The 13,719-nt window shown below is 34.4% G+C and overlaps 1 protein-coding gene across 1 annotated transcript; it reads right to left on the bottom strand.

Moving 5' to 3' along the window:
* Positions 1–565: 565 nt before the first annotated feature.
* Positions 566–1,513, bottom strand: LOC120590145 (olfactory receptor 52A1-like). Its single transcript, XM_039847779.1, has one exon. It carries the CDS (start codon positions 1,511–1,513, stop codon positions 566–568), a length of 948 nt encoding a protein of 315 aa, XP_039703713.1.
* Between the last annotated feature and the right edge of the window lie 12,206 nt (positions 1,514–13,719).

Below are 13,719 nucleotides of genomic sequence, written 5' to 3'. Positions count from 1 at the left end.
TTCATTTAGTTGTGCTAGTCCTATAGTTCAGGAAGACTTTCGAATTCCCATTAAATTGCTTAGACATCTTGTTCAAAAGTCAATTGGCCATGTATGTATGAATATATCTTAATATCTCATGGTTTGGCACAGAAATCACAAAGAATATTAGTCTTATTTTTAATAGAATAAGAATAAAAATACAGAGTCAAATGTACGGTATGCAACAAAAGCAATGGTTAAATAAATCCATACTTGAAAATACATAGATTACAAAAGAGAAAGTTTGAAAACCAGTAATCAAAACTTCCTTATGAAGAAATAAAAAGAACAGCAAATTAAGCATCAAGTAAAAGAAAGAAAACGATGAAGATGAGATTAGAAGTCAAATGCATTATAGATAGTAGTATCAGTGTTAACTTGGATACTTTTTTTATGTCAATCTAGCTGTAATTTTAGAAATAAACACCTTTAAGATAGCGCATGATGATGTGAATCCCCAACAATGAACACCCAGAGTCCAACCTCTCTTCATCTCTAGGAAATAAAAGTATTCTCTACATGACCACAGACATTTAATAGATGACTACTGGGATCCATGACTCACAAGAAAAATCTGTGTCACACGCTTACAAATTTCTTTATTTTTTACACCATAAACAATAGGGTTGAGTGCAGGGGGCACAAGGAGGTAGACAGTAGACAGAAGAATGTGGGTAGAGGGGACAACATGTCCAAAACGGTGGCTGAAGAAAGAGAAGAAGGCAAGAATATAAAACTCAAGGAAAACAAAAATATGAGCTGTACATGTATTAAATGCTTTGAGTCGTGCCTCCTTTTGATGTAAACGAAAAACAGCCTGGAAAATAAGGATATAAGAAATGATGATAAAAATCATGTCAAATCCCAGAATTGTAAACCCCACAAAAAGACCACAAGCTTTATTGACTTGAGTGTCTTCTGCAGCCAGCTTGACCACAGCCATGTGCTCACAGTAAGAGTGGGCAATAAGAATGGAATGGAAAACATGAAGTCTTTTGATTAGAATGGGTAACAGACTAACCAGCACTATAGCTCGGATAGCCACCATCACAACCATGCGACCCAGGATGGAAGGTGTGAGGATGGATGTGTGCCTCAGTGGATCACAGATGGCAATGTAGCGGTCAAAAGCCATGGCTAATAAGATGCCAGACTCCATGCACTGCAAAGCATGAATGAAGAACAGTTGGGTTAGGCAGTTGTCAAAAGCCATGGAGGAAGATCTGAACCAGAAGATGGCCAGCATCTTGGGAACAATGGCTGCACAGAGTCCTATGTCAGTGGCTGCCAATATAGCCAGGAAGATGTACATGGGCTGGTGCAGGTTGCGTTCTGTGGGGATGATGATTAATAAAATGATATTTCCCACAAGAGCCACTAGGCACAGAACAAAGAAAGGAAATCCAATCCAAAACTGCACATGTTCTAGTCCTGGAATTCCAATCAAGAATACGGTTCTGGGGTTCAAATATGATGTATTGTTGGGTGACATAGAGGTTGGTATTCTGTCTTCTCACCAATGATTCTGATAACCTGCAGAAGAAAACTTGAATGAGAAGTCAAAAAGCTTCAGCTCTCACTTGTAACCATTATCATTCAATCATACTGAGCACTGAAATAATTTCGGTGCTTTGGATGGCAGTTTGACCAGAATGTTCGGAGATTCTATAATACATGTCAGAAATGCAGAAGCAAACAGTCTTGTTGACCTATCAGAGCTGAAAAATAGGAAAGTTTCAGGATTCGTAACTTAGCTCTTAGCTCTTGTAGAAATAGAAAGTGAGCTCTAGTCTAGTTTGCCTGAAAAACCACCATTAGGCGTTTTTCTTTATTTATTTCTAAATGCCAGCCCATGAGCCTTGGTCTCCTAGAAGAAATCCTGTTTCTGTTGCTTTGTTACATTAGTGTCTAATCTCTGAAAGCCTTCAATATTAGCTACACAGCTCCTGGTCCTAGGGATTTAGTTTTTTATCCCTGGGTCATTGGTATTAGTTCTCAAATGAGGTTTGTTAGAAGACAGTCTACCTTTCTTACATTAACTATTCCTTCATGGTTATGTAAGGAATGGTTAATGTAATGTTTTTCATTACATAACCATGAAGGAATGCTTAATGTAATGTTTTTCAGGGCATAAAATGTGAACTTTAGAGGAGATCTGAACTTTAGTGGTGTTTCAGATAGAGCCATATGAAATTAGTTCTCTAAGTGAATTAAGACTGATTTTTGTTTAAGGTAGATGTTGAGTGGAATAAGGAGTGTGGAATAGAGAGTCTGTTTTTACTGGGGCTTAGGAGTAAGAATAAGAAGAACAAGGAATAGAAAGAAAAGAGAAAAATAAAGCAGATGTACCACATTCAAGGAGTATGAACAAAATGGATCTTGAGGTAATCATGCTAAACAAAATAACAGATGGAAAAACTTGAGAGCCATATGATTTCACTCATACGTGGGATATAATACTGAAAAAAACAAACGAACAAGCAAATAAGACAAACAAAACCTCATAGAGACAGACAAGAAATAGTGGTTACCAGAGGGAAAGGGTGGAGACAGGGAGGTAGATAAGGGTAGAGAGGGTCAAGTATATGATGAGGAAAGGAGATTTGACTCTGGGTGGTGAACACACAATGCAATATACATATGATGTATTATTGAATTGTACACTAGAAACTTAATGTAATTTTATTAACCGATGTAACCCCAATAAGTTTAATAAAAAAAAGTGCTTAAAAAAAGTATGGACAATTTAAACTAAGCTGGTGTATTTATAAGAAACAAACAAACAAACAAACAAAAACAAAAAACAAGTTCTAGCTGCTTTAGACATACTCTGAAGCTAGATTAGCATAATTATGTTTTCTTCTCAGAGGTTAGAGATCAGTGGATCTCTAGATTCCTTGAAATCTGGGTAAGACTGCAATCCTGCTTTATATAGTGGACTCTCTACTTTTTCTTTTTAATAACTTTATACTATACTATGAGTGATTAGCTGTGATTTGAATCCTATAGATCCTTTGAATATAATGCTCAGTTCTTAATACCTCCCTAGTTCTACAATCTTTACAGATTTTGACTCACATTACTTTTGGGGGGATTCAAAACAATTTGACTAAACTTTTTTCTCCCTCTGGTCTCAGTTTTATTAATCACTCTCTAGTATTTTAACCATTTCACATTTTGCTCCAATCCGCCCATGGCTAAACACTCATCCAAATTACTTCTATAGAGATTTCCTCAGGTCTGGTCATCTCTATACACCCTGAAAAAAAAAGCCCTTGATGAATAACGGTAGAAGTCTCTATTTTTGTTTTTCTCCTGATGGCAATTTCTTGAAAAATGTCATAGAAGTAAGTAGCTGTTTTATGGCCACATGAAGTACTATGTAGGAATAAAAAAGAGATTTGGGGTTCGATAATTCTTAAATGAAAAAAGAGTTGATAGAAGGACACTGAGATTTTTGCTTATGATCCTGCAACAATAGTAATGAGTGAAGTATATAACATATAGATAATATAAATTATATTATATATTTATTATAGATATTTACATGTATATAATATAGTCAGCATAGTCATAAATATGGATTAAAGCGATAAACATTGTTGATGATATTTGATACCAATATGTGGTATCTAGGGATATGTGGTGAGGAAAATAGTGAAATGTATGAACATTGTTGTTAATTCTTATGTATATAAATTGCCAGAAATGGTACAAGCTGAAAGAGAAAAAGATCTCATAAACTAAAAATACTATTTCCTTAAACATCCTTCAATAATTGTCTGATAGTCTAAAGGCAAGCATAAATATTATACTTACCCCACCTACTTAATCAGATTACTTGCCTAGTATGAGATTGTGATTTGTAATAAGAAATTTCATCCCCTTTCCTGGTACAGGGCCCCTAAAAACCTTGTAATTTCCTAAATGATAAGAGCAATAGGAGCACTCTTTGTTATAATATTTAGTCTCTTGTCCTCAATTCCTGAAATAGCTCCAAGACAATAAAGGTAAAAGGAGTGTCTTTTGTTATTCCTAACAAGCACCTTTTAACTATACCTAAGGTTATGTTAATGAGGTGATTTTTGGAAAAGCTTCTAGATAACCATGATGTGGCTGGTTTCCAGAGGAATAAAACTTATTACTAAAAGCTTGGAACTTTCAGCCCCATCTGATTTCTGAGGAAATGAGAAGGGCTGAGGATTGACTGAATCACCAATAACTACTGATTTAATCAATCACACTTATGTAATACAGCTTCCATAAAAATCCTTAAAGTAGGTTTGGAAAGTGTCCAGGTTGCTGATTATATACAGGTGCTGGGAGTGAGATGTTCCTGGAAAGGTTATGCAGGCTCCATACTCCTTGCCAAATACCTTGCCGTGTGCATCTCTTCCATCTGGTTGCTAAGTAAACTGTTTTCTTGAGTTCTGTGAGTCATTATAACAAATTATCAGATTTGAGGAAAGGGTTTTGGGAACCCTTGATTTTGTAGCCAAGCCAGACAAATTGTGGGTAACATGATGACTTGTTACCAAAACTCTAATCGCCATTACAATAAAAGACCCGCACTTGAAATTAGCTTCTGAGGTAGGGGAGAGTCTTATGGGACTGAGCTCTATGCTAAATCCAGGTAAATAATGTCATAATTGAATTAAATTATAGGACACCCAATTGGTGTCTGCAAAGAATTGGAGATTGCTTATGGGGAAAAGCCCCATACACATCTACTGTTAGAAATGTTGGTGTGAGTTTATAATCTCAGAGCCAGCTCAAAATGGTCCTATCCTGTTTAGCAAGATTCCTGAGCTGCTCTTCAGAGACCACAGACCAAAACCACGTCATGCAGTTGAAGTATGAGCAGAGAAGAGAATTTTGACCTCTATCTGTACTGAGAACCCAAAACTGAGACATAACTGGAGCTCGAACACTGGAAACCTTTCAGAAGTGAAGGGTCCATTGTCCAAGAAGATCCAGTGCTGACACCCCTTACCATAAAAGGCCAAGTTCCAAGGTCCTCTAATTAACACTTGCACCACCAGTGCATCCTCATATGTGTTTCACCTAACCCCTTAAAAACTCTTATCTTAATCCAGCAAGTGAGATGGATTTGAGGCACCATTAGGTCTCTCATCTTCTCAGTTGACACTTTCTTGATCGTTAAACCTTTCCTTACTCCAAACTCTGATGTTTTGAGTTTTGGCCTTTTAAAGCATTGGGCACACAGCTTGGGTTCCGTAACAAATGTAGTGAGAAAAACAATGAGTCTGTTTTCCTTTCATCTAGTATTCAGCAAATGGTTGAAATTAATGACTTGGAAATCAGAAAGATGACCTGTCTATTAATTCTAAATCCTTCACTTACCATTTATGGAATCTTGCTAAAGTACCATACCCATTACTTGCAGTTTATTCATTTGTAAATTAAGGACATTATCCTCACTTAGCTTAGTGTTAAATGAGATTATATAGAATGGATCAGTGTCTGGAACAAATACTCAGCATATGGTAGCTTACAAAAGGCCTAATTATATTTTTAAAAGCATAAACAGTGTGTAGAGTCTTTAGGAGAGTTAAAACACAGAGAAGTGAAAATTTCCCAATGATAGAAATGAAGAAAATTCCATGAGAAGATGAAATTTCTGGTGCTTAAGAGTCTTCCTCTATCATCTCATATGTTAAGACTGGCCATTCTTCCAAGTAGTCATCAAGAGATCAGAGTTAAAATAATAAGGTGATATCCTAACTAGTTTGCAGACCTTTTTGCAGTTAAAAAGGTCACATGATTTAAGGAAAAAAAATTGTAATAATCACTTCTTTTTTACTGGATTTGAGTACATAGAACTAAAGGGAAAATACATCTAATTTTCATTAAATCCAGTTTCTGTGAGAGACAACAAGGTTAGGGTTATGAGCTTGATTTTCCCTAGCTTTAAAAAAAAAAAAGTTTGATTGATATCTTATAAAGGGTTGTCTCATTCTTACTTACTGAGTGGAAGAAGAAAAAAACGTGATAGTAGGTCTCCAGAGGAGGCAAGAAGGTAAAAAGGAGATTGGGGTATCCTTTACCCTAACACAGACAGGACTAAACTGCTGGAATCAGATACTAAATCTTTTCAAGGTATATGATCCTCCTATCTTTTTTTCTACTTTCTATGTTACTCAAGCACCACATCTCCATGGACATCAATGGTAGATTACCTCTAAATTATTCTTTTTCATTTTCAATAAACCAGGAAACATTAGATTTAATGAAGATCTAGTCGACTAGAACTCAGAAAGCTTGGAACAACCCTGCTTATGCCTTTACTTGGGATTCAGAAATACAAAAAAATATGACCTAATTGCCTATGAAAATCTTTCAACTCTAAATTTTGTTAATCTAGCCCATTATACTTTATAACTTGATAAAAAATTCTAAACACAGAGAAAACATGGACAGAGAAATTGAGTAAAACAAGATTAAAAAACCCTTTCTATCATTTTTCCCCTCAAAAAGAAACTTCCGTCCGACCCCTTATCAGCTCTTACTTCCCAGTTTGTAGGGGAAAGACTTACCTGGAATGAGCAATCAGTTGGCCTGGCATATGAAGAGACTGGTTGCAACAATTTGTTTCTACCAAAATTTCCAGCACATATTAATGAAAGAGTGGCTGGATAGTCCTGAGTGCCTAGGTTGATCACAGAGCATCATTATCCTTTTAAGGCCCCTAGAGAATCCTTTACTTTTCTCATCCCAGGTTTCTTTCCTAGAGGCAAGTTAGTGTCAAACCTGGAATGCAGGGTGAGAAGATGCTCTGGTTTCTAGAAGAATAGAATCTTCCAGGAATGAGAACTGGCGAGTATCTACCTGGTCTGGATCTGTTGGGGAGGAGGAGAATTCCCTCCCACACACCTTTCTTCAGTTCTTACAGCTAGACTAGTAAATTATGCAATTGGCACAAGACTATGTTAACAGAAGAAAAACCAATTTAATACATGCATATGAGAAAATTACAGTATGATGCTCAGATAATAAATTGAGGCTCAAAGAAATGATCAAATTAGGCACATTTTTATACTTTTTAAACAAAGAAACAACTTTCTGAGAAATTGACAAGACAAAGTTAGTGCTCATTAAGAATCTAAGCAAGGTTTGGGCTCAGATAGTAAATTAGTAAATACATTACAAGGTTTGTTTATGCAGGGTTTTTGAGCTTTGGATTTTTAAATTCATGAGATAAGGCTCTCTCTCAGCCATCAGGAGCAGGAAGGGCACCTATCACATGGAAATGTCTTTCCTGCATTTAGAGAGACAGAAGAGAGTCAGAGAGCTCCTCCCACTCCTGTTGCTTCTCAAGTGATTTTAATTTAAAATAATCATTATGCCATTGTGGGAATGCTTGGGGCCATCTGCCCTGGGTCCCAACAGTGAAAAAGCCAGACACAAAAGATCACATATTATATGCTTATATCTATTTTAATATTCAGAATAGACATATTCATAATGACAGAAAATAGATTAATGGTTGCCAATGACTGGGAAGGAATTCGAAATGGACAATGTAAGCTAATTGGTATGAGATTTGTTTTAGGTTGTTGAAAATATTCTAGAATTAGATAGTGGTGATAGTTACACAACTCTGTCAATATCCCAACAACTGCTAAATTATCTGAATTATATACTTTAAATTGATGCATTTATAGTATGTATGAATTATATTTCAATTAAAATAAAATAATATCCCCTTATAAAGCTTCCCTGGTCCTCTGTATGATCTCCTCTATATAAGAAATCCACACACTTGAATGAAAAATCTTGACTGTAATGTTAAAGCAAAGTACTAAAAGAGACTTGCTCCACCTTATAAAATTTCTGAATTTTGCATATAATGAAGCAATTTGTAGGAAGACATTCGAATTCAAATTTATTAGAAAATCTACAACCTTGGCAAATCAGACAAATACATACATATATATCTTTAAAATACAGTCAATTGCATTTTTTAAATCAGGATTAATTAATCAACTACACACTGACCATCAACCATATAACAATCATCATATTAGGCACTTGTGATACAATAGGCAAGAACTAAGCTTTCTAGGAGATTACGTTTAGAAAAAGTACAAATGAACATCATTTCGATTGTTTTCAAATCTTGGCCACCATGAACAATGCTCCTGTGAACGTTGAGGCTCATATATCTTTACAGATAAATGTTTTCAAATTTGGGGGGTAGATACCCAGAAGAGGGATTGCTGTCCTTCAAGAGATGATTGAATAAAACAGATGTGGTATATATATATGTAAGGGAATATTATTCAGCCATGAGAGAAGATGAAATATTGACATTTGTAACAATATAGGTAAATCCTGAGATTATCATGCTAAATAAAAAAGTCAGACAGAAAACGTTGAGAACTATATGATTTTACTTATACATGGGATATAAAACTGAAAGTAACAAATGAATAAGACAAGCAAATAGAAGCTCATAGACACAGACAACAGTTTAATGGTTATCAGAGGGAAAGGGGTGAGGGTGAAAGGTAGATAAATGTAAAAGGGTCAAATATATAGTAACGGAAGAAAATTTAACTTTAGATGGTGAACACACAATGAAATATACAAATTATGTGCACTCAAAACCCATATAACTTTATTAAGTAATGTTGCCCTAATAAATTTAATTTTAATTTAAAAAAGCGAATGTTGCTTTAATAAAATCAGACGTAAGGAATTAAACTAAAAATAAATAAAAAAATACAACATCATTTGATAAGACCTATGCTGGGGAGCATAAAGGTAATATGATAAGTTAAGTATTTGGGGAAAGATGCCAATAATTGATATCCAGAAAAATGATGTCCGTGATAAAACTAGGAGGCAACTGCCAAGTGAAGAATAAGAAGATAAGGATTGCTTCAGATAAAGGATCAGTTTTTGTAAGAGATTGTTTAGAGAACTAAAAAACAATGTTAGTGTGACTGAAAAAGTTTGAGTTTAATGCTGAGAGATGAAATAGAGATAGAGGTTTGATTGTTTGAAGATGCTTGGACTTTGCTCTATAAATAATGTGTAATATTAAAGAGAATTACAAGAGCAAGTGTTGTGAGTGCAGTTGAGTTAAATGTATAATTTGCATTTAAAGAATAGAAATAGGTATTAATTCCAAGAAGATTGTTTAGAATGATAAGAAAAGAAGGCTAGGATAGACTATTGAGGAAGCTGTATCTTGAAAATAAGACAAAAATGGGCAAGAGAGAGATAGGAGGAAATACTAGAGCAGTTGGAGATTAAATCCAGTTGCTATAGATGCCATTGTTTAGAAATATGACATATGCCGTCAAAGGACTTATTAGGGTAACAGTGAAAACATTAATGTTAAGTGGAAGAAGGTTATTCTAATTAATTCTAATTCTAATTATATAATTATATTAAATTATATAATTTTAATATCATAATTCTTCCATTATAATAAGATGCAGAAAGAAAGAAGAAAATAATAGTTAGATATATAATCCATAGTGATCAATCAAGTTTCCAATCTGATGACTTTTAATTTCTCTATATTATAGAAAGTCACATGTGTCACATATTGTCACCTTTTACTTTCTGTCCTTGAATCAACGTATCCTACTCATTTTGTTTTCTCGTATTTAAGATTTCCCTAAATTAATATTTAAAGACACCTCTGTATTCCTTATATTCATTTCTTATATGTATGTATAGAGTTTAATCCTTTCACTCTCATTCTTTCTGCTTCTGTGAAGATGGAAGCCACGTTTGTCATATTCGCTCTTTGTGATGCTTAATATTATACATCAGCTTGGCTAAGCTACCTGCCCAGATGTTTGGTCACCAATCGAGATGTTGCTGTAAAGGTAGTTTTTACATATGATTAACATTTAAGTCAGCAGACACTGAGGAAAGCAGATTACCCTTCATTATGTGAGTGGGCCTCCTCCAATCAACTGAAGACCTTAAGAGAAAAAGACTGAGATCTCTCAGGGAAGAAAGGATTCTGCATCCAAGAGTGACTTTGGACCTGAGGCTCCAACATCAATTCTTCCCTGGGTCTCCAGACTGCTAGACTGACCTGCAGATTTCAGATTTGCCAGCCTCCACAATTATGAGCTAATTTCTCTCTAGATAAAGGTAGGTAGATAGATAGATGGATCAATAGATAATAGATGATGATACATGATAGATAGATAGATAGATAGATAGATAGATAGATAGATAGATAGATGTGAATATTTCCATATACATGTATACAGATATATCCCATACTCTGTATATTTTGCTCTTACATTCTTTTCTGTGTTGTCAGAAGTTTAAGACAGCTTTATATCAGTGTTCTCTCCTGAACAATTACTCTTGGAGTGTTCTAGTCTCTTTCATTCCTCTTCCTAAATAAATTCTAGTAGGGCTATGTAGAATCCTCATAGCTAAAATTATAAGACAGTGTTGTGGTACATTTTCAATACTTTGATATTGAGTCATTTTTGTTCTCAGTCTTGAATGCAAATGCAAATAAAATGAAAGCTGGAGATGGAAAATAAATTTCATAATCAGGCCAATACAATCAAGCCAATCTTTAGAATAAGAGCTTCAGTTTTTTTTTGAAGTGTTATTAAAAAAAAATTATAGTTAGCTAGACATGAAACTTGTAACACTTATAAATACTTCTAATTTATGACAATATTTTAAGGACTGTACTCTATTGAACTGTTAAGATAAATTTAAAAATTGAAATATTCACTTAATTATGTAAAGAATCATACCTTACTATCACTTAATATTATAGATTAATTTTTCTAAAATTATCATGTTCATTTTATTTGAGATGAAATTCATATAACAAAGAGTTTTCTAAACACATTGAAAAATACATCATTAAATACCTTTATCAAAGTATTTGAGAGGTCTGGGAGCAATTAAAACCAATATCTTTAAGAAAAAGGTAGTTTAAGATACCCCACATTTAACATATAGTACTGTATTATTAGAAAACTGATACCAATTTTTATTTTAATTAATGGATAAACTATGTGCAAATCACAGTATATCTGTGGTTTCCATCTACCTACAGCTTGAAAATTTCCTGTTTTCTAAACTATGTGACCAAGTTGAACACTGAGGCAGCTCCACAGCAATTAGTTGAGGATACCCAGTATTATATACTTACATTATTACCATAACAGCAACATTGCAAAAAAGAAAAACAATTTTCTGTTCATCGATCTTCACTGGGAAAGAAAAGAATTATTCTTACCATAAATTCTTCCAAAAATTCCAGAAAAAAAAAAAGAAGCACTGATCAAATCTGATGGAGGAAAATTATTTTCCCAGTCCTATATCTACCATGATATGACATTCAATTTTATTAGAAACTCATTATGTTCACAATGGAAGAAGTATTGGTGGACTCCAAGAGTGAAGGAATGGGCTCATGTGGGGGTTGTTCAGGTGACTGCCAAAAGTTATAATCACTCCAACCAGTGAGTCCTAAGTTGAATTCATAAAATCAGTTTTCCTTTCTTTGAAATAAAAATTGTACTCAATGCTTCTCATTAAATTCTACATTTACCTGAAAGTAAAATGACATTCAATGTTTAAATAATCATATTTTGGGGAGAGAAAAGGTTGATTGTTTTTGAAATCTTTTTGAGATATTTCTTTAATATTGTCTTCATGAGGTAAAATAGAGGCAATGTGATGGCAATGATTCCTTGAGATTTTGAAGAGGGAAATTAAGGAAATAATCCTTGAAAAGAATATTTTAGGACTGTTATATATTTGAAAACTTATCTGAATGTTTATAATAGAGAATTAGAATAAGCTTAGACCTATTGGTAGAATTTTCACAAAGAAGTCTATCATAAATACACAAAGTTTAATGTGAGAAACTCTCAGACATTACATTATAGGAACCCATCTTTAAGTCTCCTGTTTTCCCTTTTCTTCATGAATAATGAACTACCACAGTCAGAGGCTGCAGCTCATCATCAAAATTGAAGAGAATTTAGCAACATTCTAAAAATGAGAATTATTTCCCAAGGCTTGGATTATCTGATCCTGTCATGTCATTTTGAGACTCCAGTTTCTCACATGGACAAATAAACTGTCAATTACTTAGCAAGTATTAATTTGTAAATGGAGTTAATATCATCATTATATGCAGATCTTCATTCCTAAAGATCAGTAAGTATAGTGTTCCTTACTTGCCAATAAATACTCGGATCACATGCTCTCTGATTTGCTTGGTTCTTACCCCATAGATAATAGGATCGAGGGCAGATGTAAGGACCACATAAATGTTGGTGACAAGAATGTGTATATACGGAGTATTTTTAGCCCAAATCGGTGAGTGAGGAAGGAGAAGAAAGAGAGTGTATTGAAAACAAACATGACTACAGAATGTAAGCCACAAGTGTTCAAGTCTTATGACAGGCATCTTGGGATATGAGGTAGAATACAGCACAGAAGATGTAGTCACAGGAGATTTCAACCAGGGCTACAACAAGGAAGGAAGCAACAAAGAGACCATAGATGGCATTGATTCGCATGTTGGCACAAGCCATCTTGGCAATACCATGTGTTCACAGTACGTGTGGGCAATAATGAGGACATCACAAAAGGCCAGACAGTAGATTAGGTAGATCATGGAAAGTGTAATCATGACTGACTCAATACAACACCTGGTCCAATTCCTGACAGCACCCAGATAGTCAGGAATGTTGTATAATGAAGCAATGCACAGATGGCTACATAGCGATCAAAGGCCATTGCAGCAGAACTGCAGACTCCATTCCCGTAAAGGTGTGTATGAGAAACATCTTAGCCACACAGACTCCAAAGCCAATCTCATCAGCATTAAACTAGAAGATATCCAACATATATCTGAGATTGTGGAGAGGGCCAGATCTATGGATGATAGAATGGCCAGGAAGAAGAACATTTGGTTCCAGAGAGTTCTCTCTGTCCATATGACTATCAAAATTGTGACATTGACAGTAACAGCCATTAAATAAAAACAGGAGATGCACTGAGAAATCCAGAAATGAGCAGTCTCAAGCCCTGGGATACTTAAAAGAAAAAAAATATGGAAAAATATTTTGATAGGGCATTCTGGATTTGGCTGGAATAGAAGAAAATGTGGTCTATTCCTAGAAAGAAAAAAAAAACAGCAAAAGAATAGTGTGAAATTATTACTTTTGTTTTATTACAATGCAAGGAAAGCAGTGATATTATTTCTTATGTGTATTCTTATAGTGGAGAAACCATAAGAATGATTCCTGATATTGGACACAATTGGATCCAAGGGTGAGATGAATTAGTAGCATAGTCAATGCTGGATAATAAAATATCCTCTTCAGTTCTGAATCAAAATATATATTCTGGTACTTTTTCTCAGGAGCAAAGACTGGTTCTGAATTAATATAAAAGGTAAGGACGTTCCGAATTGAGGATGTTGAAAAATGTAACAAATCAGTAAGACAAAGACAAATAAGTGTGTAGATACCTGCATACAGTCACACTTATATAAAGATACAAAAATATAGAAGCCATATACATAATGATATGCCAAATGCCATGAGTATGTTTCATGTAATACTAATTTTCATGAAAATTCCAATTAAAAAAATCACCTCCCAAACCAGCAGGTATTGCTCACTAAAGCATTCAGTAAACATTTGCAGATAATCACCA

Source organism: Pteropus medius, unplaced genomic scaffold (assembly GCF_902729225.1).
Source record: "Pteropus medius unplaced genomic scaffold, Ma_sr-lr_union100, whole genome shotgun sequence".
Taxonomy (NCBI): Eukaryota; Metazoa; Chordata; class Mammalia; order Chiroptera; family Pteropodidae; genus Pteropus; species Pteropus medius.
This window is presented reverse-complemented; position numbering and strand designations above follow the sequence as displayed.

What these genes read in the sequence shown, in the direction of transcription:
- LOC120590145 (XM_039847779.1), bottom strand. Translation starts at nt 1,513, where the DNA reads ATGTCACCCAACAATACATCATATTTGAACCCCAGAACCGTATTCTTG.